General features: G+C 35.3%; 3 protein-coding genes and 2 pseudogenes across 3 annotated transcripts; 3 read left to right on the forward strand and 2 right to left on the reverse strand.

Moving 5' to 3' along the window:
- Positions 1–713: 713 nt before the first annotated feature.
- Positions 714–24,657, forward strand: LOC120131195 (homeobox-leucine zipper protein ATHB-12-like). Its single transcript, XM_039148243.1, has 4 exons — positions 714–724; positions 5,406–5,413; positions 23,635–24,100; positions 24,186–24,657. Exons 3-4 carry the CDS (start codon positions 23,714–23,716, stop codon positions 24,471–24,473), a joined length of 675 nt encoding a protein of 224 aa, XP_039004174.1. The 5' UTR covers positions 714–724; positions 5,406–5,413; positions 23,635–23,713; the 3' UTR covers positions 24,474–24,657.
- On the forward strand, positions 3,344–3,892 carry LOC120131126 (E3 ubiquitin-protein ligase RHA2B-like). The gene has a single exon (XM_039148203.1). It carries the CDS (start codon positions 3,344–3,346, stop codon positions 3,890–3,892), a length of 549 nt encoding a protein of 182 aa, XP_039004134.1.
- On the reverse strand, positions 5,210–5,688 carry LOC120131127 (NDR1/HIN1-like protein 26). The gene is made up of 2 exons (XM_039148204.1): positions 5,580–5,688; positions 5,210–5,526 (listed from the first exon to the last, which is right to left on the reverse strand). Exons 1-2 carry the CDS (start codon positions 5,686–5,688, stop codon positions 5,210–5,212), a joined length of 426 nt encoding a protein of 141 aa, XP_039004135.1.
- Positions 6,129–7,756, reverse strand: LOC120131197 (annotated as a pseudogene).
- Positions 11,444–12,429, forward strand: LOC120131129 (annotated as a pseudogene).
- Positions 24,658–24,814: the final 157 nt, after the last annotated feature.

Raw genomic sequence — 24,814 nt, forward strand, 5'->3', positions numbered from 1 at the left:
TGTTATTATTTTCTCTTCGTCTAATCATTTGTCTATTTTGTTCACATGGAGATGAGTCATACTTGATAGAGGCCCGACAAAAGCGGACAAGCAATGCACACATAAAGACGGCAACTTCTACAGAAAAAGCTTGGGCGTATAATTGTCGAGGCGTTTGTCTTTTTGTTGTACCATAACGCGAAGTCGTTGTCGGAAGTAAATTGTAAGCATTATTGTCAATAAATTGACTTGATCGTTCAATCACGTGCAAGTCTTCGTTATGTGTAATATCTCTCATCTTGTGTATTCACAAGTCAACCAATTAAAGTAAGAGTGTTCGTCAAATTATAGATGATCAAGGGTTTATTAAAGTTGAACCCGGCCACCACTTGATTTGCACATCTCCACAGTCCACTCGGATTTTTTTTTTAAAGTTCGGAGAAAGGATGGTCACAAGGCCTAAATCCTCCCAACAATTTTGTAAATCTTCCATGTCAGAACTATTATCGGGCCCCACCTTATCGAAATCAAAACTTTCCTCTCCATGAGCAGCAAAGTTGGAGTCCCCTTCGATCACCCAAGCTTCATCACTGACAACCATTTTCAACGACCATGTCAGAAGGGTGTGGCAGATTAGCACCAAACCTTATTTCGGTTGGTGTGTAAGATAGATACTCAAGGCTAGGGGAGGCTTTCCCGTTGCTTGGGGTGCGACTATCTGGAGTTTGATTACTATTACTTGGCTCTGATCAGAGGTCAGGGTTAGGAATGTTGTTGTTCATTGGCACAGATTGGTGTGGTTTCCTCTTCTTGTTCCCAAGCATGCTGTCATTGCTCGGCTCGCCATCTTGGGAAGGTTTTCCATGAAGCATGTTCATTTTTTCATCACTTTGACTTGCTTTAGGGGTTATTGAACCCCCTAACATTCCAAAACAAATTATCATCAATGAGAAGAAATAGTACTCCCCACTGCCTCAGCAGTAACCTCGTTAGCCGTCTTGACCTTATCTATATGCTCTTTCTTCTTGGCCTTTAACTCATTCAGCAGGACAACAACCCCACTGAAACTGCATGAGCCTTCTTAGAGCCATCCACTGTTGCAACACCCCATAAAACCTCAAATTTATTAGATAAACCCCCAGTGGTCTTCTTTTCCTTAGTTTTACTCTTAACCTTCTTTTTGTTTGCATCATAGAAGCTTGCAGAGTAGAAAAATTCTTTTTTGTTCGATTATTATTATTATTATTAATTTTATTTTAAATTATTATTACAATAATAATTATGTTTATATAAACAAATTATTTTACGATTATGCATTATATTGTTTACGATTAAACTCTTATAACTTTTAGAATAATTTGCAACGTTTGTATGCATGTCTTCTAGTTGGAAATACATAATTCTTTGATATTATATAATATCAACAAGGCACCGAATTTGATGTTGATTGTTGTATGTCGATCTTTTTTCTCTTTGTTTTTTTTTTTTAGATTTTTAATGAGAATAGTTTTATTTTTGCAGTATGTTTTTCTTTACCTTTAGGGTGCGTTTGGTTCACGAAATGTAAGATTACCAGTGAGAATAAAATATTACCAGGGAATAGGATTACTGGGAATGTTGTATTTTGTGTTTGGTTGGTTTAGCAGGAATGTAAGATTACCGTGTTTGGTTAAAGGAATAAAAGATTATTAGAATGTATATTTGACCAAATTGTCCTTATTATATATTTGTATAATATTACAAATTGTAAAATATTTATATATTTTCTTTAAAAATTAAATTCATAATATTTATATAATTTTTTTTACAAAATTAAAAATATAAAAAAGGTTTAATGAAAGGGTAAATTTTTTTTAACCCTTGAACTTTATATAAAAATTTAATTATATATTTTTTTTGTAAATCTAAAATAATTTAAGGATAAATTTTTAATTTAACCTTCGTAGAATTTTTATTATTCAATGACTGAAGAAGAATATTTTTGAAAAAAATAAAAATTTAAGGGCATTTTAGTCCAAAACACCGGTAATGTTACAATACCTAAGGGAAGGGAGGTAATGACATTCCCGGTAATATATCCCAAAAAATCTACTATTGGTAATAAAACATTACCGGGAATGAGATTCCCGACCAACCAAACATGGGAATGTGGGATTCCATCCCATGGGAATCCCACAATCCTTGAACCAAACACCCCCTTATGGTATGTTTTTTGTTTTCTTTCTCAGACATTTGATTGGTCTTTTATTTATGTTTTCTCATGGTGGGATTTGACGACGCCACGACTGATCAAGATGACGTATATTTATAATCATGTTGATCTTCCTTGCTATGGACTCTTGGATTGAATTTGGATACGCTATTTTACGTTCGTTGATAATTTCTCATGACGTTCGACTTTGATTTGTGGCCTTTCAATAGATTAATTGCCTTTTACGGTTTGTTTATCGATTATTCAAATTTGTTAGTATCTATTTTTTGTCCGAGTTTTTAATATTTTCATTGTATGGTTCTTATATGGTCTAAATTGACTAATTTAAATGGTATAGGAAAATAAATGTTATAGGAAAATGTCCAAACTATATATTTATTTTACGATGATAATTATAAATTTTATTGTAATTTTAAATATTTTTAAAAAAATTTAATAATATTAAAAGCTTCTATTAAGAAAAAAAAACTTGTACATTATGTATATGTTTAATGCACATGTAAAAAAAGTTGTTGGATATAAAAATTGCTGACAAATAAAAATATCTCAAAAGGTTTGCACTGAATATATATATATATATATATATATATTAAGTAACAACGAGGAGTGAAAGACTATATCTTTGACTAGCCTTTTCAATAATAAGTGTAAACTATGCAAATAGTCTCTTATGTTTAGTGTCTAACTAACTTTGGACACCAATTTAAAAATTAAGGAGAAATGATCATTAACGTTATAAATATGTTTGATTTTAATCCTTCGGGATTTAGATTTGTTAAATCCCCTTTTGTTTAAGTCTCTTTTGTTTAAGTCCCTAACATGGCTGAGGGACTAAAATTAAACGGGAGTTAATGATTAAGGGAATAAAATTGAACGAATCAATAGTGTTAAGAACTAAAATCGAACATATAGATAACGTTAGAGATCATTCCCCTTCTGGTGACCAAAGTCGCACATACTAAAAACATAATGGATTATCCGTATAGTTTACCCTAATAATAATAATAATAATAAAACATCACAAATTTCCAAGTTCATGGAGTTAAACTATTATTCGACAAATAAAAAAAGTAAAATTTAACCTACAAAATATAAAAAAGTAAAATATATATATTGTGTGGACCATCTTTAAGGTTTCAAGTACATTGAAGCATGGTTCAACCTTTGGATTCCGTTGATTTCTCACTATTTCTGATGATAACACTTGTCGGTCTTCTCTTAACGTCCGACCTTGGTTTAATCTCGACGGCGAAAGACTTCTGTCGGAACCGAGTAGAGAAACTCTTCGAACGCAACCAAGACTATGATGAAGTTGATATCGATGACGACTACGACGAACGGCCTTTACCGTCTCGGGTGCCGCTGCCGTTCATGGCTCATGTCGTCTTGACTTCGATAAAGACCGAGCTGCCAGTAGTTGAATTCGGAAGATCGAAACTTGGAGCCAATATCGGGGATGGATCATCTTCAGCTGAGTGTGCGATATGTTTGGAGTGCATCATGGGAAGCGAAGGAATCAGAGAGCTCGGGAATTACAGTCACCTCTATCATAGAGATTGCATTGATGGGTGGGTGGACGAGGGTCATGGGACGTTTCCTTTGTGCGGGCGTAAGCTACTTCCATGTAAAGCTGCTGGTGGTGATGACGATGATTATGATCCATGGAGTTTGGAGAGAATGACCTATTTGTTGGGTTATTAATTTTTTTACTTTTAATCTCAACCTTTCATTTATCTCATTCGATAAAATAATGTAAATATAAAAAAATTATATACAGTATAATTGGATATGCCGGATCAAGATCATATATATATATATATATATATATATATTATCCGACAACTTATATATGCTGTTAAGCCCTTTTCGTAAGGATGATGAATCTGATACCTATTGAGATCACTTCCACTTCAATATATAAATATATATATATAGAAGAATCCGTAAACAGTTGAAGCATTTTGATATTCATAGATGCTATGCCCACCATTCGCGTTCCTCATCAAACAATTTTTTTTTATTAATCTAGAATGAATATAAAGTATATATGTTCAAAGATAATCCTCGACATTTGAAATTGAACACTCTCATAATTCTTTAACATCTTTAAAAATAACAATATTCCACCATTCTCCTCGTCTTATTTCTTAAAATGAGTATAAAGTAGAAAAATAATAAAATAATTATTTTATAATAATTAAAAATAAGTGTAAATTATGCATTTAGTACTTAAACTATTATTTTTTATTCGTTTTAGTATTTAAACTTTTAATTTTTTAAAATCATACCTAAAATTTAGTTTTTATTTCATTTTAGTACCAGCCATTAAAAAAATTAATTTTTGTTTCATTTTAGTATCTGTTCAAAATTTAATATTAAGTTTTGAGAAAATTGAAAGTTTAAGTATCAAAACGGACCAAAACTTATAGTTTATGTAATGAACACGTTAAGTTTTTAACGGTAATATACTAAAATAAAATGAAAACTAAAGGTTAGATATGGTTTTGAAAAAAATGAAAATTTAAATACTAAAATGGATCAAATTGATAGTTTATGTACTAAATGCGTAATTTACCCTAAAAATAATATGATGCTCCTTTAAAATATGACATATCATATCTATCCGACTATAAATTTCACAGTTTTATAGTAATATTTTTATATTAACAACATCGTTAACAATGGATGGAGCTGAACATAGTAAGATGATAAAGAAAGGAAAATGGAAGAAGAATCGAAGAAAACCTAATTTGCATTATTATTGCATGTCGGCAGATATATAGTTTATTCAGTTAAGTACCAAAGCTACTTACGGAGTTTCATATATCGACTTTACACGGAGGAGCTCCGAGCAAAGATACGGGTCCGGCGACACCCTTTTTCAAACCAACCCAAACATCACATCTCACGTAAAATCCATACTTCTGTGTCCTGATAGCACCGGCTTTCCATCTTAATTTCCCAACAGCACCACCTTCAACGCCACCACACCGTAAGTCTCGTCTATCATCAGTCCATTCACCACCTCCCCGAACGCCGGGACCATCCGCTGCCGAGTACAGGCGACAGAGACACCGTGCTCTTCGTCTTGTGGTGCAGAGGCGGTAAGTCTATTGTGGGAGTGATCTGTTGGTTTCTATACGAGACGTAAGCTTGCAACTTGTTGTAAGAGATGGAGACTCTCTTGTTGGGGTTTCTCGTGACGATAGTGAACTGCATGGAAGTGGAGATGTAGGGTTGTAATGTGGCGTTGAGTTCGTAGACGGCGGCACCGACGACGACGAAACGAGGCTTGCGGGGATGGTAGACGAGCCACACGGTGAGTACCGCGGCACCTGCTAAGAGGAGGAAGATAAAACGCACAAGCAAAAGGACCGATGGGCTGCGCCTCCTTGCACGGGGGTTGGAAGGTTGGGTTTAGGAGTCTTTCCTTCGCCCATGTTAGGTGGTGGTTGCTGAGGCGGAGGATCCTGCGGTGGTTGGTTTTGGTCTGTCATTGTAAAGTGAATACAAACGTGAGGCTATATGTAGTGTAAAAGTGGATAGAAAGTGAAAGAGGGAGGATGGTTCGTGGGTGGTGACGGTGGTGGGCGGAGTGACAGTGTTGAAAGTGTGTAAAAAATAGAGGACAAGAAGAATATGGTGAGAAATATAACAATAAAGTAAGTGAAAAAAGAGAGAATAAATGGTTCGATGGGGCTACTAGGGTAGGTGATTATATTTTTTAATTGAAAATTTATATTAATCAATATATTTTGATAACATTCAAGGAAGTATTTTTTTTAAAAAAGGAAAATATTAGAAGAACAATTAAGAATATAGAAGTGAACACCACCGCCTACGGCCAACCACCAACCGCGAGAGGTCCACCGCTCCGAGCCAGGTCACCATTCATATGCAAATTTAAATGATGAGACCACTTGGACAATCGGAGGCATCAAGCCATAGATATCTTGACCGGATACTTATCAATTTCAGTCTTCCACGGGTTACCTCTTGACTCGTTCATGGAGTCGGCCTGAGTGCTTTCCAAACAACATTGTTAGACTTAAAACCCGACCCGAATGCAATCTGCCACACCCGGTCGCCGCCCGACACCCGACCCTTGGCCTCCGTGTAAGCCAACTCATACAATAATGAGCTGCTCGAAGTGTTACCAAATCTGTGCAGTGTCATCCTCGATGGCTCCATGTGCCACTCCGTTAGCTGCAAGTTCTTCTGTAATTCATCCAGCACCGCCCTTCCACCGGCGTGGATGCAAAAATGCTCGAAGGCGAGCTTGAAATCGGATATATAAGGACTCACTTTGGCTTTCAATAGCTTCCTTCGAACAAGGGACACGAAAAACATGAACTGCTCCGTGAAGGGTAAAACGAGGAGACCCAAGGTGGTGATATCGGTTTTCAGAGCGTCACCGGCCACGGCCATTAGCTCACGGGCCAATGAAACCCCGATGGTTCCTTTGTCATCCTCTCTTTGGTAAACGCAGTTGTAGTGTCTGTCGTCGGCTCCTTTGTGGGTTCGAACCACGTGAACGAGCCTTGTCTCGTGGCTTGTTCGACAACAACACCGCGGCTCCGCCCATACGGAATATGCAATTGCATAGCAACATGGATCTGTCGTTCCCGAAATACCAGTTGAGAGTGATGTTTTCGGTGCTCACCACCAAGGCATACGTGTTGGGATTCGATTGGAGGAGGCTTTTAGCGAGATCGATCGATATTAGCCCCGCACTGCAACCCATTCCCCCGAGATTATAGCTGTTGATATCTGTGCGTAGCTTGTAATGGTTTAGCTGTTGATATCTGTACGTAGCTTGTAATGGTTTACGATCATGGCTGACAGCGAGGGCGTTGGATTAAACAAGCTACAGTTCACCATAAGGATACCGATATCCCTCGGGTTAACTCCGGTTTTCGCGAATAGTTCGTCTACCGCTCCGAACATGACAGCTTCAGCTTCAGCTCGAGCCTCTTCCATGCACAGATTTGGCGGCGAAGATGTTATCCCTCTCGGGAAATACGTCTCGTCGCCTAGACCTGACCGGGTCGATATCCTTCTCTGAAACTGAAGCGTATCCTCCGTGAAAGCGCCGCTCTCTTCAGTCATCTTCAAGAACGAGTCCACCGACATTTTACGATCATCTTCAGGCTTGTAGCAAGCGAAGTCGACGAGATAAACCGGCCTAGACCGCTTCGCGTAGTAGAGACCGAAGAGGATGAACAGGAATAACGAACCGCATAGTCTCGTAGCAGCATCAATGCTCTCGAGTCGAAGGGCTTGGTTGGTCCATATCTCGGAAACCCTGTCCAGATTCAGACCAGTGAACTGAACCAACGTTTCGACGAACAGCGGTAAGATTAAAACAAACATGAGTATGGTGGCAGGGTTGCATGAATAACCATAACCCAACTTAACGTATTTAAGCTTCACGGATTGCAAGAAATTAGGCAACCTTCTACGGATCTTGATGACTGCGGAGGACGAGTCTCTAAACGCCATTTCCACAGTCAGCCGCTCTTTCTCCATCTCTATGCGATCCCCGTCCATTGTTCTTCTAAGGAATATGGTTTCGTTTGCTTGTTTCTAATCAAAGAAGATGAACTAAAATCACCTATAAAAGGAGAAAAAAATTGGCTTATGAAATCTGAGGCACAGGGAAGCTAGACCAATAGGTATTAAATACAAACAATAACTACAAAGAACAGAAAAGAGGGGGAAGCTGGAAGGAAACAGAGTGTTGAATTAATTGTTGGTAATTCCGAGAAAGGATAGATAGCTCAACCACCGTAAGAACACATGTGGTTCAGTAATAATAAAAGAAAGGGATTCGGAATTTTGAAATCCCATTTTTTTAGTCAAAAAGTTGAAGAAAAAAAACTGGAGAATAGGTGTCCTGGGAGCTGCTGATTGATGACTGTGCCGCCATGTGAGATTGTTTTCAAGAAAGCTGGAAGAGTGCTTTGGTTATTGGCAGGAAATCAAACAAAAAGTGGGTGTTCAAGTGGTGTTTCAAAGCTCAACAATGGATGAAGAAAGCATAGATTAAAAGGTCAAGCGAGAGGGACGTGGAAAGTGAAGGAAGATTGGCCGGTGGAGTTTAGGTGGCAACGAGAGAGAATCCTAATTAGTGGCTCCATTGGTTAAAGAAGGTTACCTCTAACCTTCCACTTTCCAACACTGACACTTTCCCGGCTACTCACCCCATCGATATTCTCAGCATTTACGTGTACAAATCTAATTCATTATTAAACTCTTATTAAGTTAAATTATTAAGAATAGGTACTTTTGAAAAAAATCAATATGGCACTCGTATTAACTTTCTCTCTCAATATGGTCCTCTCTCAGAAAATAAACCATATGCAACCTTTTGACCAATGTTTTTCGTCGTTGGTTGTTACAGTATTGACGTGATAATTCACTATACCGACGTGGCGGTCCACGGTGATAATGTGACAATCCATGGTGGTTGATAATGTGACGGATGATATGATATATGAATTAAATTGGAAACTCAAACATGACTAATGGATTGCCACGTTAGTACCGTGGACCGCCATAAACTATCAAGTCAGTACCATAACGGTTAACGGCAGAAAAACATTAGTCAAAAAACTATATTCAGTTTATTTTATGAGTTGAAGAATCATATTAAAAGAGAAAAAAAAGTACATGAACCTTTGAAGCCTTCTTAATAACAAAATTTTATTTACTTACTATGATGTATCTGGCTTCAATTGAGGATGCTTAACCACAATCGACGCCAACAATGTCTATCTGCTGTTACGCCAACAATGCCATTGCAGCCAGGTCAGGGCTGGGGCGAGGGGGAGTGGCAGTCTAAAATTTTTAAATTTTATAAGTTTGTCATATTCTAAAATTGTACAAGTCCGTTCTCATAACATAAAATCTTGACCCCAGATGACGGTACACATGGAAGATATTTTATGCAACATCCTCGGGCTGCTGCAATGGCACAGCAACCCGGCAGCGTGTACCCTCAAAATCGTGATGGAGTTGAAGTTTAAATCCAAATGTCAAACAACATTATGACTTCATGTAGTTATAGATGCTGTCGTTTTAACAATTTAAGATTAGAACCAAAATTAATAAGAAGAAAACGGTATAACTGAACATTTCTACACATTTTTTCTTTTAGATGCCAGATCTTATTCGTTGAAATGCTACTCCAATTGTTTAGGGTAAATTCTAGAAATCAACATTCAACTTTCTTCTCACTCCTGTTTAGGTCGCTAAGCTTTAATAATTCTAAATTTATAACTTAAATTTTGAATTACTCTTGTTTCGGTCACTCTATCATTAAATCGTTTAGGGAAAATCAAAGTTCATTTTTCTTCCTCTTATTTTCTCTCAGTCTGTCCAAATTCTAGCCACCACTCACTGTGAACGATCACCGCCAACCCTCGTCAACAATTGTCTATGAGTCCCAATTTTTTTGTCAAACTCGTTTCATCTTCCTGAAAGTGTAACGTTGAAGGTTTAGGTTTCTTATTTTCTAGTCTTGATTGTTCGTCGTTAGATGGAACTCGTACAAAGATACGGTGTTTCATGTTCCAAGACTAGCATATATATCATTTGGATCTTCGAATGGAGACCCTAATCATCAGAAGTGCACCAAAATTGAAGGTCAATAAGAAATTTGTTATGATTTCATAGTATTTGAGGCGGTGGGTATAGTTTTTTAGGTTTGAGTTTGATGCCTATGGTGACTAAATTTGAGTATATGGAATGAACTAAGTTAACAAGAGATGGTGGGTGGATGACAGGCGATAGAGAGTCGTCAATGATGAGTCTAACTCGATGAAAAAGCTTAAAATGGGTAATATTTATAAATATTAGCTGTTGCTTAAGTGTAGGGATGACAAATGGACGGAACATGCATGGATATTTATTCCTCTATTTTTATATCTACATAATATTTTTGTGTTCACTATCTATCCATCATTCACAATGAGTATAATTTTTAAATTCATATCCGCCCACATATATACATTCTCAAATTCACCCCACACTCACTATTTAACTGAATACTCACTACTCATCTCGTAACTGAATACTCACTACTCATCTCGTAACCACTTATATCCAATTGTACATTCTAAAAATTGAAAATTTGAGATCGGAGAAATGGCGGACTTCAATTCTAAAAATATTTATACTTTAACATTTGGTTAGATTTCAAGACAGGTCCTCTAAAATCTTACCTAAATTCATAATAATCCAAAATTTATATGGTAGGTAGATAGTGAGTGGGTGGATGCAGGGTGGGTAAGGTATCAAACCCATCACCTATCCACTACCCACGACAAATATGACTTTTTACATTAACACCGTCTACTACCTATTAAATTTATATCCACCCTAGCATCAATTAAAACGGATACAGGGAAAATCCATCAAATTATACTCATTTGCCATCCCTACTTACTGATAATTAAAAAATTGATAAAGAAATTTATTGTCAGCATAATGCTAAGAGTGAAAATACGGTGAAGTAACAAAAAAAATAACTTCAAAGTTATGTGACGATATGTATAGTTTTTAATGTCTAGTGTCCAAAAAATAAGTAAAAATAAAGATGAGTCGTGATTTGTAAAATTTATCCATAGTAAAAAAATTGTATTTTGGATTTAGTCGTAAACAAAAATGCCAAAATACTTGAGGGTAAATTACGTATTTAATACTTAAACTATCAGTTTTGGTCTATTTTAGTATCTAAAATTTTAATTTTTTTAAAATCATGCCTAATATTTAACTTTCATTTCATTTTAGTACTCAATCCTTAAAAAATTAACGTATTTAGTACCTAAACTATAAATTTTATTATATTTTAGTACTTAAATTTTTATTTTTTTCAAAACTTTAATGTTAAATTTTGAATAAATAAAACAAAAAGTAAAACTTTCAACAGCGAACACTAAAATAAAACAAAAACTGAACTTTAGATATAATTTTAAAAAATATTAAAAATTAAAATACTAAAACAAACTAAATTGATAGTGTAATCACTAAACGCGTAAATTAGCCGATACTTAAATAACGTTACAATCTCTCCCTCTCTCACTCTCAAATTTTGGCACGAAAGAAATGTAGAAAAGGAAATGCAAACCCAAGGCCTTAGCTTTAACGGTTTAATCCATCTCATTTTCTTCTTCAATTCGTTGATGAACATTGGATCCTTCAATAATTGCTCTGTTTTCGCCCCTTTCTTCGAGACCCGAATACGAAGATCAAACCAGAACCGTCATGAGAGAAGACCAACGCTCTCATCACCTCCATAACCACCAAAGGAACAAGCTTTCCGTCGTCACAACGCTCTTCACTCGAACCACTGCGTACGTCATCGTCGTCTTGTTAAGTTACGCCTTGGGTTACCTATCCCGCCCCTCTCCTCCCCGACCAACTCAAGAAGCTTCTCCTCCTCCTCCGCCCTCGGTTTTCCAACTCGCAAACTTACCAACTCAACTCGACAACTTCCGAATCACCGCTCACTGCTCCAACTCACCTCTTCCACCCCACCTGGTCTTCCCGACGATTCTCGACCTAGTCTTCAATGGCTCCTCCCCTTACGCAAATTTCCCACCACCACACCTCAGCCCTTCCTCAAGAAAAAGTTGATCAAAGGCAGGGCATCCAACGGCGCCGTTTTGGAAAAGTTGATAAAACGAGTCAAACCGAAAGTCGTCATCGAAGTGGAACGTTCCTGGGCGCGTCAGCTCTCCAAATGGTCAACGTGACTCGGAAACTCGGGCTCCAAACTCAGATCCTCTGCCTCGGCGACTTTCGCGAATGGCCGGGTTTCAGGGACCGTTTCAACATGATAAACGGCGACGTCCTGTTGCTGCAACAGTTCATGCAAAACGTGGTTTATTTCAACGCGACCGGTTCTGTTTTACCGGTTCCGTTCTCGACGGGATCGGGTCTTGAGAAGCTATGCGAGTGGGGCATAGCGGCGGACTTATTAGAGATCAATGCGGGTCATGATTTCATATCCGTTTGGGGAGATAAACCGGGCGTTTCGGATCTGAGACCCGGTGGGGTAATTTTCGGGCACGATTATTTTACCGCGGCGGATAACCGTGGGTAAGAAGGGCGGTAAATTTGTTTGCTCAGATGAACAACTCAAGATCCAAACAGATGGTCAACATTGGTCATTGACACTGCTTTTACAAAACATATTTGATCGTTTATTAATGATATTTACCGCGGAGTGTTAATAGTAATAAACAAAAATTACCGGAAGGAGAAATTTATTTGATATTAGACATTATTTGTTTTACGGTCAACCTCTAGTTTTACTCATTTACTGTGCTCAAATTTGACAGTTCTTTATGTATTTTTTTTAATTTTTTTAATATTTATTCTTGTTATTTATATTGATTATTTTTTATTATATTATATTTAAATTTTAAATTAAATTCTTTTAATTTTACAAAAAATTAAAATGCATCTAATCTAGGATTGTAAATAAGATATGTAGATTACGAGTTACTGGAGCTTTAATCGATCAAAGCTCAATAAATACTAGGTTCGAATGGGTTTGACTCGAGTTGGAATTTGAACAAAATTCTTAACAAATCAAAATAAGCTACTTGATATTTGACTCGAAAAGCTCACAAGTAACTCGAAAAAAATAATATAAATTATTTTTAAAAAAATAAATTATAATAATATAACATTTATGTGTTGATTTTCATAAAATGTAATATAAGTTTTCATGTACTTAAGCTTTATATTCGAGTTTGCATTAGAGCTTCAAACCGAGTTAAGATTTTTTGTTTCCATTTCAAGCTTCAATACATGATTTCAAATTCGAGTTAAGCTTAAAGATTTTAGGCTCACGAGTTTTCGAGCAGAATAGAGCTCTATTTTAAAGTTTTTAAATCGAATCGAACTCAACTCCGTTCGTTTACAACCCTAGTCTAACAACGACCACAATTAGAAATGGAGATAAAATTATAGGCTAGAGATAGAATTTATAAAATTTAGACAGAAAATATAATATCAATAAAAATATAAGAATTATATTAAAATTTCAAAGTCAAAGATATCTTTTGTAGCTGATACTTGTTTTCTCTTTCACATATTATATAAGTATCTAACCGTTAGGGAAGGGTATGGATGAGGTCGGTCAGATTTTCGGGACCCGAAAATTTTAAATACTCTATAATTTGATATTTTGAGATAAATTTAAATTCGATACAATTCTATCTAAATATATTTATAAAATATATATTTTATTAAATAAAAATAAGAATTTAATTAAAAAATAATATATAAAAGAGTATCGAAAACAAACAGTTCCAGTCCTCAGAGCAACCCTCCTCCATAGAGAAGACCCTTCCATGGCAAATCTCCAACCCCATTTTGCTCCGCTCTCTGAAATTATATCTAAGTTCATAATGGTCTGATATTTATATAACGGGTAACTAGTAGACAAACGGATGTGAGGCGGACGGATGCAGAACAGATAAGATCTTAAACCCATCACCTACACCTTACCCATGACGAGTATCACTTTTTAGATCTATACATGCCCACTATCTATTAAACTTGTATTTATCTCGCTACAATTAAAACGGATGCCGTACAAAATTCACGAAATTGTACCCTCTCTACTCTATACTGTAGGTATTAGGGTTGAGTTACTATATCATTTAAACCTACTAATAAGTAGTTTACTCCTTACAGGAAAACAGATTGGCGATGGGCATGGCTATGCCTGTCTACTTAGGTTCTAAGTCATGGTCAGGGTCTCAGGGATGCTTAGAAGGGTGCGGATAGGGCAGTTGTCAAATTATCATATATTTTAGATATTTTTGTGTGTGTTAATGGCCGGAATACAACCATACACAGTGAGCTTGTACTAGTACATCTGTTTCCTAGGTTCTAAACCAGGACTTAAATACAATGTAGCTTTCACCGTTTAAAGCTTTAAACTCCACGGGCGTTCCTTTCGGCTGGGCATGTAAACAGTAATGACATTGTTGGTCAATGTAGGGGTGTTGAGAAGACACAAGTAAATATATACCGGTGGATATTAGTTACTTGTGTAAAAAACAACAGATGTTTTACTGCACAATGCTCTTCAAAACCTGTTGTCAGATGAATACAACATTGCAAACGGATTGATTCATATGGTTGAAAACTGCGGTTCGACACTAGTTATTGCCATTCTTCCTGCTCTACAAGATTTGTAAACATTAACAGTGAGCTCCTTCATTTCATATCAAGAACACAAGACAACTATATATACATGATGTTCAATCAGTGATGCATACAATATTAAATTCAAGACAATGCATTTCCTTTATCATGCAAAGCTAGCTGGTAAAAGGTAGCACAGATCTAACTTAGTGAAGAGCTTCACATCAACGAAGAAGAAAGTTCATAATGGATATTGTATTATTGTGTACGAATGAAGGATATTTATATTGTAAGTTTGTAACTACTAGACTTTCATCTCTCATTAGTTTTGGCTTAGGGTTGAAGCCAAGCTTTGTTCAAAGGTATCAATCATGAAGGAAGAGAACCGTTAACCAGCCTCTCCACCTGGAAACCCTAGGGACCTGAAAAAGGAAGAAGGAAAGGAACAGCGTTGAAAACCAAAGCTCAAAGCCAGATCTAAAACAGCAGAAACTGACAGATCAGAATCATATAAAAAAAACAACCATCATGGGAAAAATATGAGTAATGACGAAGCCTTTAAATGAGGGTTACAGCAACTTACTACTGACAGAAACAACATCCCGAAAACACACAGCAAAACAAAAAGAGAGTAATGGTGGTGATGACAAAGCGAATCGGTCAAAAACCCTTTCTCATTGCACCACGCACGTAACTAACAACAACCTTAATAGCTCTAAAAAAAGCATACCCAATGGTCTTAAAATTAAAAAAAAACCATCATTAAAGTTGGAATCCCCAACCTTTACACGGTTCAGTGCGTGATCTGGAATTTTAGCCTCTGCCACGCATGGAGTTCCTATATGGGAGCAATGATTGGGGGGAATGAAGCCTGGTCCGACGACACCGGCACAACCTGGCTCAATCCATTACAACAACGATGCAAGTGTCCCCGATCCAGACAACATTCCCCTCAAAAGAAATACTCCCTTCGAACATCCCGATTCTAAATTTCTTCAGAAAGAGAGTTTGAAATTTAGAGCTTGTGTTTGCGTTTCTAGGCTTCTCTTATCTCTTAGTCCCCCGAGAGTCTCGTCTCCGTTCAAGGTGCTGAGAGAGAGAAATGAGAGAGTGATGGTTTGGCCTTTTGGGGGAGAAAATATGGGTGAGGGGTGGTAAAGAAGAGTAATAGGAGTGGAATTTATTTATTTTTTTGTCAAAGACCTATTTTACATAGTTATATAATAATTTATCACTCACTCAGATAAAAAGAAGACAAAACATGGCAGCAGAGGCGACCTTACAAGCTGTTTTCTCAGTTTCAGAAATGACCACGACCACCATGCACTCAGATTTCACTCTATCCACCGTCAACGTTCTACATTTTCTCTCTACTTTGCGTGTTATGGCTTGACGTTAAACCATGTTTAAAACCCTATCTTGATGATGATTAAAACCATGTTAATTTCCTCGTACAACAAAGTTTGACTGAGAAATCAGTACATTAGTCGAGATTTAGGGGATGATGATTGAGCAATCATAAGAAAAGATAATAGTAAAAACTGAAAAACAAAACCTAAAAGAAAGTAAGAAACCAATTAGGTTATACTGTCTAATCGTTAACGTGTAATAAAGAGAAGGGACCTCCCTCGTCTGGTGTCTCTTTCGGGGGGATGGGCGAATAAACCGAGCGACGACCGAAAGATAGGGTCAGAGTCCAAGCTCTCCTTTTTCATCTTTACCTCTTTTCCCATCACTTCTCTATTTGGCTAACTAAGGTCAAATCCACCTGTAAAAATATTTTAATGTCATCATTGATTAGAATCATATGGCCGGTTAATGGCGATTACGATGTGTTTGGATTCTGGGAAAATTTACATTCCTTTGTGATTGTCGAGAAAACGACTAGGCGAGACCAGTATGATCTACAGTACAGGCAGCTCCCGCGAATTAATGGGTTCTTATCTCTTTCGTGCATGCCGTTGTTTTTTTCCATGGTAAAATCTCTATCAATTTTTTTCTCTCTCACTCCTTGTAATTAAAACTAAAATAATACCGTAAAGTTGAATTAGGAGAAATGCTGGGATGCTCTATAATCTATGTTCTTTGCAGCGAATGGCTCAACTGTTGATCAGTGACAAACGGAGACGACGACACTAGCTAGCTCCACATTTCGACGCCTTTACAGTCTTGAAAATTGTGTTAGACAGAGAAAGAAACAAGACGTTAATGTCAATCCTGCATTCTCTTCAATTATTTTATAATCAAAAAGTTGGAAGCAAAGGCTGCATTTTCCTCAACTTGCATTAGTCTCTAGCTTAGGTTTAAATTTATATTAGTTTAGGGGTTTATAATTAATTTTTATAATTTCTGATTTTCGAATCGAAAATCTTTATGTACAATAATCCTTCTTTTAAGTACTGAATTTGAGATAATTTGATTCGTGTTAATTTTGATTTCTCATTTATACCTACACTTGACCCACGTGACTGGATTCGCTCTCACTATAAAAGTATTATACATGTCCTTAACTTTAGTGTATAATATATTTGATTTTTCTAAATCGGAGGAAAATAGTCATTTTTATAACAATTTAAAAAATATTAATTTATGAGCAATGTTTTTTAATATAGTTTAAATGATGCAAAACATTCATATGGTGTATTTATGGATCGAGTAAGGATAAAATTTTATGAGGTAATATAAATAATAATAAAAATAAGGGTTATATTCTAGCTATCAGTAATTAATAATTGTCATATTTAATTTTTTTAGTAGCGTAGATGATTATTAAGTAGTGTTTGTTTAAAACTTTCTTGATCTATTGATAACACATACTCTACCGATATAATTGTTCAAATTCATAACCTTTGAAAATGATATTTCTTTATAAATTAAGTGCATATCATAGTGTGAGTTATATCGAGTATGTGTGGACATCAAATAATCAAAATAAAGTGTGATCCCTAGATATCCAAATACAATATTAATACACGCGAATCTGTCAACTTGAGTGATAAATGAATTATTGTTATTCCTTTAGGTATTGGGTTCTATCACCGGGAATGCCGGATATGAATATTCAATATCAAAATGGTTGAGAGTTATCTTCGAACATATAATATCTTGTATTTATCCCAAATTAATAAAAAAAATACAGCATACAAACAATTATAAAAAAATTACATATAAATACTCGTAATTTTTGGGTGGCTTTTCAAACACGCCCATAAACATCGATTATTCACATCGAAAACGATTTCTCTTTCATAATCTGGCCCACTTCCGAAGCTACCCTTCGGAGTTGGATCAATGAGTTCCAGCCACACGACGGGATTTGGGCCACTTGTTAGAAGAAGAGCCTATAGAACTTGGCATGGTGTGAATCTGATCGTCATCCAAAGATCTGACAAAGCAACACTCACCCGAATCATTTCATTCATTAATCATTTTAACATTGACAACTAATGACCCTGTCATCACCATCAATTCACTCGTCTTCCCCTTTCTCCATCTCCCTTGAACTCAAAGCCACACAACCCCGTGAATGCGACTCTAATGTCATCCCTTTTCTGCACAAAAACACCACAAGATTTCGACATGTATGTATCTGATAAGGTCCCCCACCCCACTCGTTTTCTGCCGTCTTTGGTAGACCTTTGAACCTTGCAAATGTGGCAAAAAGCGCTGGCTGGCTGGCTGGCTTCCTCGAAGCCGAATACAATCCCATCTTGTCTGTCCATATGGATCATTGCATGTTAATATACGATGGTTTCATACATGGTTTTTAATAGCCTGTTCGATATGGCCACTCTAGGGTTATTCATAGGTTCATTGTCTTAATCTTGTGCTACTGTTAATAGTGCAATCATAGAGTCGCCTAATGCAAACAAAATTTATTGTCAACATCAATAATACTCTCCTAATCACTGTGTTACCACTCGTACCCTTTTCTCTCTTAATTTATGTCATCTAATTAATATAATTAACTTCATTAAAGAGGTTATGTTTTTTCTAAACTATGGTTGGATTTTGATATGGGAAAAAGGCTTACGTATTGCATGCGATAAACTAGGAATTGAGGGGATCAGGTAGCCGGTCCGAAGCATCCAATTATTGGTAGATTCATCAACTTTAGAGGAAAAAACTCTAACCCGACTCGATGATAATACCGTGATTTGATATGAGAAAAAGAAATTTCAGGTTTGGGTCGGGTCAGGTCAGATTTTTAAGGTTTGAAGTTTGGTCGGGTCGGATTGGGTTTAGATGAAAAACTTTGACCCGATCCGATACGAGGATAATAATGTAATTTTCTTAAAAATTTTATTATTATTTTAATTAAATCCTTAATTTGTACCAGATTGGGTCATATCTAATCGAATTTATACTCTAAAAAATCGAGTCAGAGTCAAGTGTAGGATATTTAATTTTTGGATTGGGTTAACAAAAAAAATCCAACGCGTTGTTGTTTCTACGTAGACCAAAGGAAAATAGATATGAAAACACCACTATAACATCCCCTCTCTTTTTAGCTGACCCTTTTTCCCATACGTAATGGGGTAAGGGGAGGTAGGGTAGTAGGCGGGTAAGGGGAGGTAGGGCAATAGGTTGCCCCCAACGCTAGGTTGAGAGTAACTTCCGTGGAAGACCTTCAGCAATTATGAATTGCCCACCGTGAAACTCGATCCCAGACCTCAAGGTTAAAAACCTTGTGCTCTATCACGCCTCTCTTGAGAGAGCTTATATATCACGTCACCAACAAACAATTCAAGATCATAATCCATCTTATAATGCTGAGTAAGGAGACTAGGTTTACAAAGGCCCATTCACCTAACACATCAAATATTTAAATGAAGTCTCTTAAACATTTGATTAATTCGTAAATAAATTTGACAGTTTTTTATTTGTCTAAATATATTTTAATATATTAATTTGAATTTGAATTGGAAATTAAATAAAATTTTATAGTTCTAACGATTAAAAATTATAAAATGATTAAGTTTTTTGATAAATATATTTATGGAACAACAATTGATTATTAAATAAAGTCTATAAATAGAAAGTATATTTAAACTTTAGAATCATGAGAGATAATTATTTTAGAAAATATAATAACTTTATAATTTGTATATTTTTAGAGATTATATGTGGACAGAGACGAAGTTAATATTAAATATAGACAGGATTCAAAATATTGATTTTTTAGGAAAAATAAAATGACTTACTAAGTATTTAAACATAGAAGATAATGTCTAATTTGTCTAATATTTAAATTTATAATGACCTAAATTGTTATTAGACAAAAAAATTGAGAACATTGAATTATCATTCTTTAGTTAAACCCCTACTTGATTAAATATTGCAAAGGGTCATCTTTGCCCCTGTAGTGGACCCCTATCATTTTTATCTCTATCGTATTTTCGCATCAGTTTAGTCCTCAAAGTTGCTCAATTGCATCATTTTATACCCTATTCCTAACTTGAAATCATAAATTATAAATCCTAAACCATAACTCATAGCCTCTAAACCCTAAACCCTAACTAAAATTTATAATTTAGGGTTTTAAGTTAGGAATAGAGTATATAATGATGCAATTAAGTAATTTGAGGGCTATATTGATATGAATATACAATAAGTGCAAAAATAATAAATGAGGTCTACGAGTGGGGCAAATGTTATTCTTAAGCCTCAAATATTTAATAAATTCTTATATTTTATAATTTGAATATTTTTTACCTGAACTAAAATACTTTTAGATCAAAATATATCGACATAATTTTTTTTAGAAGATTCAGAACCCCGTTGAGCCCTAAGAAAGCTCTTCCCCTGATTGTGGATATAAGTTTTATAAAAACATTGAAAGCATATTATGTATTTATATATTTTGTGATCTCTACATTATAAATAATTATTTTTTATTTTATCTGTAACATCCCAAACAATGAGTTAGTGACTAAATTGTAAAAATTCAGAATTTGGTGATTAAGGTAGAATATTTGAATAGTTCAAAAATGATTGTTAGTAAATATGAAATGAAATAAAGGGCAAAATTGTCATTTAACCTGAAAGATTTTTATTCCCTTATAATATAAGGGAAACACGTTGGATCCATGGAAAGGAAATAAGTTTCCAAAGCAATTCTCTCATCTTCTTCTCCCAAACGTGAGGCACCCAAGCTTAAGGTAAGAATCTGAACCTTGGTCGTTTCTTTGATTTTTAGCTTGGAAATTGAAGTTTGGATGTTATATAAGCTAAAGGAAAGCTTATATGACATTAAAACAACAAGATAAATGTTTTAGAGATAGATTTGAAAATTGGGTTTTTGATGAAATTTTGATATGTATGAGTTTTGAAGTTTGAATAAGATTTTTGACTTGTCAAGAGGTTAATTAAGGAATATGGAGTGTTAGAATTGATTAATAACATGTTTGAAATTTGGGTATGATTCTTAGTTTAAGAATTTGAATGAAGTATTGGAAATAATAAAGTGTTGAAATGATAAAAGTTAGTTAAAATGGTTGTAGTTAAGTTTGGTGGTATGAAGGAATTTTGTATGAGAAAATTGAGTGATGAGTTGATGAATTTTCGGGTGAAAATTCCAGAACGTAATAAGGGTACCGATACCCTAAGGAGGGTATCGATACCCCCCTAAAAGAAAAGTTGAAGTTTAGTTCATTAAATTAGTCTAAGTTATTAGTATCAAATTACAAGGGTTAGACTTCTGATAACCATCTTGAAAATTATGTTTATGTAGATATAAAACGTAATCATATTCCAGAACAATCAAAGAGTTAGAATTGAATCAACGAAAGCAAGGCCAAGGTGAGTGCATATTATAAGTATAGTACAATGGAATAAGACTTGTGATAAGTCTAATTCCTATGTTGATTTTTATAGTATAATAGTTATGAACATGCATACATGGTAATTATTATGATACATAGATAAGGTATATATGTGAATAGATTTAAATGCACATGTGATATGATAAGTGATATGAGCTATGTGATCACAAGAGAAATGACATGAGCACATGAACATGCATACATGGTAATTATTATGATACATAGATAAGTATATATGTGAATAGATTTAAATGCACATGTGATATGATAAGTGATATGAGATATGTGATCACAATATGAGCTATGTGATCACAAGAGAAATGACATGAACATATGAAACATAAGAATAATGCCCATAGTATACAATATGAGAGCTATAGGTATAGTTGACATGCCAAGAGTCGAGGGTTTCATAGGTTCTCCGGGATAACTCATAGGTCCTTTGGGACATATTCACAGGTTTCGGGACAAATTTCATATGCCACTCAATGAGATTTATACGAGCTGTGGTGACAACAATAGTGCACAACCTCAAGATACTCAATACCTTGAGTTCTCAGTAATGTACATGAGCTTATAAAATGTTATCAAAGTAATTGCATATTATTGTTGTATGTTACCATATTGAATTACATGTTATATGATTGAATGGATAGATTGCATGTTCATATTCATAAGGAATGTATCATTATTATATTTATATGCCTCACTAAGTCTATGACTTAGCGTGTAAGTGATTTACACGTAGGTACAGAAAAGTAAGAAGATCGATCTTAAGAGCATCAACGCAACATACCATCTTTGAAGATCATATCAGAAGAACTTTACAAAGTATGTTCGTTTATGTAATATATGTGTTGGCATGTTAATAGAGTTGTTTAGTATGTATGCTCTGATCGACTTTTGTAATGTTTTAAACGTATTTATGTAAATGTAAATGTATAGTAATGAATGGTGAAATTTTTACAAGTCTTATATATTTTACGGAAATACTGTAGCAGGGGTATCGATACCCTGTAGCAGGGAATCAGTACCCTTTTTGTAATTTGGAAAATTTAACATTTTGGATACTGTAGCAGGTTTCTGTTCACGGTACTGTAGCAGGTTACTGTTCGTAACGTATAATATTGTTCATAAATACATTTTTATCTCAAAAATTTTATACCGAATATAATTTAATAATATATTATCGTATTTTCTTAAATAAATTCAAATGTTTGTTATTTTGTAAGGAAAAGTATTTAAAAAGCAATGTGACATCTCAGACTCGTATTCGGGTCAGGTACGGGTTGAGGGTGTTACATTATCTATAAAAAATTAACATGATTAAGTCATATTAAATCTCTTCTTCTATATCAATCATATTTTAGTTTCCTTTTCACTTTCAAGTTCTGAATTTACTAAACCATTTGTGTGTAAATTTCAATGCCAACGTGTCACGTATTTAGTTAATGTTATAAACAACTAAAAATAAATAATTAAAATCAATAATAAGTTGATCTAGTAAAATAAAACACTATATTCTTTAAGAAAAGTCAGATGTTCGAATCTTGACCATTACGAATGGAGTAAATTTATTTGGGAGGGTCACTCTTCCTTACTTTATAATATTTGATCTGAATTAATCGATCAATAAATTAAATATAAAAAAAAATAAACAAAAAATTAAAATGAAAAGGTTCATTAAAGAAAACTTTTATTCGTCTAGCTTTTAGTTGGCACATCGATTTCTTATTGAATCTTTATTACAAGTTAGCTTAGACCCAAAATTAATACTAATGGTCTATAAAAAATGATAAAAAAATTGTGTTCATACCAACGTGGCAGGCAGACAGTGACCCGTGGAAAAGCCAAGTAAGACAGACACCTGTAGTTCGAAAAAAACCTTGTCCCCACAGGCAGAGACTTTCATTAAGCTACGATATTTAAGGGTGAACATCCGATAAGGTTACGCCGATCTTTCTGAGCCACAAATTACGGACAGGTCACCTCAAATTACCGGACAAGAAAGACTACGTCAGGTGATACGGGTTTTGACCTGGTCGGAGGTGCCAGGTGTTCAAGTCGCTATTGGTTCACTGGATGACACGTGGAAGTATATATACGTATTGGTTTAAGTAGTAAGTAATTTTATATCTTTTAAGTAGATTTTAAGTTTGAGTTCTTGTGAATATAAAAAATTCTTAACGGAAGACTCATCTATCAAAATTAGTATACGATCTGAATTGATTTGAATTAATAAGATGAAACCTTAAAAATTAAAATGATAAAAAATAGATAAATATAAAATAAAATATATTTAAAGATAACTCTCAATTATTTTATATTAAAAATTTATATCTTTAACATTTACCATATTCGTAAGATATCAACTTAATAATAATTTTTTTACTACCCACGTGATCAGTTATTCATAACCTATAGAAATGGGGCATATATAGGTATATGGAAGGCGCTTTAAATGCTATGTAAAACATTCCCTTTTCCACCTCTGTTTTTGTTTCAGTAATAGTGGTCGTGATAATCATACATGAAGGCTCCAAGATTTCCTGCTGATCATACTGAGGAGATCATGAACATGGAATATCCTTTTTGCAGCACGACTGAATTCACAACAACAACAACAAGAAGAAGCAAAAGAAAGAACAAGAACAAGAGAAGATTCAGCAACGATCAAATCCGATCGTTGGAATCGATATTCGAATCCGAATCCAGGCTCCATCCTCGAAAAAAGTATCAGGTGGCTAAAGACTTGGGATTGCAGCCCCGGCAGGTGGCCATATGGTTCCAGAACAAGAGAGCCAGAAGGAAGTCCAAGGACCTCGAACGAGACTACGCCACCCTACAAGACAATTACAACAATCTAGCCTCCAAGTTCGAAGCCCTAAAGAAGGAAAAAGAGGCTTTACTGTCTCAGGCAAGTACCTCATCTTAAACTTTGATTAAAGAAATGGGGTTTTCTTTACAAAGACGCTAATGAAGTTCCTTTCTTTGAGCAACAGTTGCAGAAGCTGAACAATTTGCTTAAGAAGCCGAAAGAGGAAGAGCAATGTATTGGGCAAGTTGACGACAAGCTGAGCTTTTCAATGGAAAGATCGGAACATGCAGTCGGAGTGTTGTCCGATGATGATAGTGGCTATTTCATACTAGAAGAAGAGCCTGAACTTATAAGCATAGTGGAACCAGCTGATGGTGCCTTAACATCACCGGAAGACTGGCACGGTTTCGAATCTGATGCTCTCTTTGATCCGTCCGGCAGTGGGTATCAGTGGTGGGATTTTTGGTCTTGAACGAATGAAGTAATGGAAATGAAGTATGGAGGAAAATGTATGTAAATAATCTTCATCCTATGGGGCATAGGAGAGGGGGGATTAGATTATGTATCAGTTAATTTAGATGAAGAAAGACTAGATTTTAGGGTCTGAGAACATATGAATTCACTTGATCCATATTATAAAATCCAACTTCAGCTTCCCTGGTAGTTGCCACTTTTGGCCGGGATATAGAACTGGCCATTGGGGTATACTCTAAAATTAGGGGCAGGTAAGGGCTTAGGAGACCTTCAGTCAAGGCTTCGATACGCTGAAACAGGGACACATGCCATTTCCACTGCTCATTCAAGTAGACTTGT

This window comes from Hibiscus syriacus, unplaced genomic scaffold (assembly GCF_006381635.1).
Source record: "Hibiscus syriacus cultivar Baekdansim isolate YM2019G1 unplaced genomic scaffold, ASM638163v2 tig00110549_pilon, whole genome shotgun sequence".
Lineage (NCBI taxonomy): Eukaryota > Viridiplantae > Streptophyta > Magnoliopsida > Malvales > Malvaceae > Hibiscus > Hibiscus syriacus.

What these genes read in the sequence shown, in the direction of transcription:
- LOC120131126 (XM_039148203.1), top strand. Translation starts at nt 3,344, where the DNA reads ATGGTTCAACCTTTGGATTCCGTTGATTTCTCACTATTTCTGATGATA.
- LOC120131127 (XM_039148204.1), bottom strand. Translation starts at nt 5,688, where the DNA reads ATGACAGACCAAAACCAACCACCGCAGGATCCTCCGCCTCAGCAACCA. An exon ending in TCCAACCCCCGTGCAAGGAG is followed by an intron (nt 5,527 to 5,579) that starts GCGCAGCCCATC and finishes TCCTCTTAGCAG; the next exon opens with GTGCCGCGGTACTCACCGTG.
- LOC120131195 (XM_039148243.1), top strand. Translation starts at nt 23,714, where the DNA reads ATGAAGGCTCCAAGATTTCCTGCTGATCATACTGAGGAGATCATGAAC. An exon ending in AAGAGGCTTTACTGTCTCAG is followed by an intron (nt 24,101 to 24,185) that starts GCAAGTACCTCA and finishes TTTGAGCAACAG; the next exon opens with TTGCAGAAGCTGAACAATTT.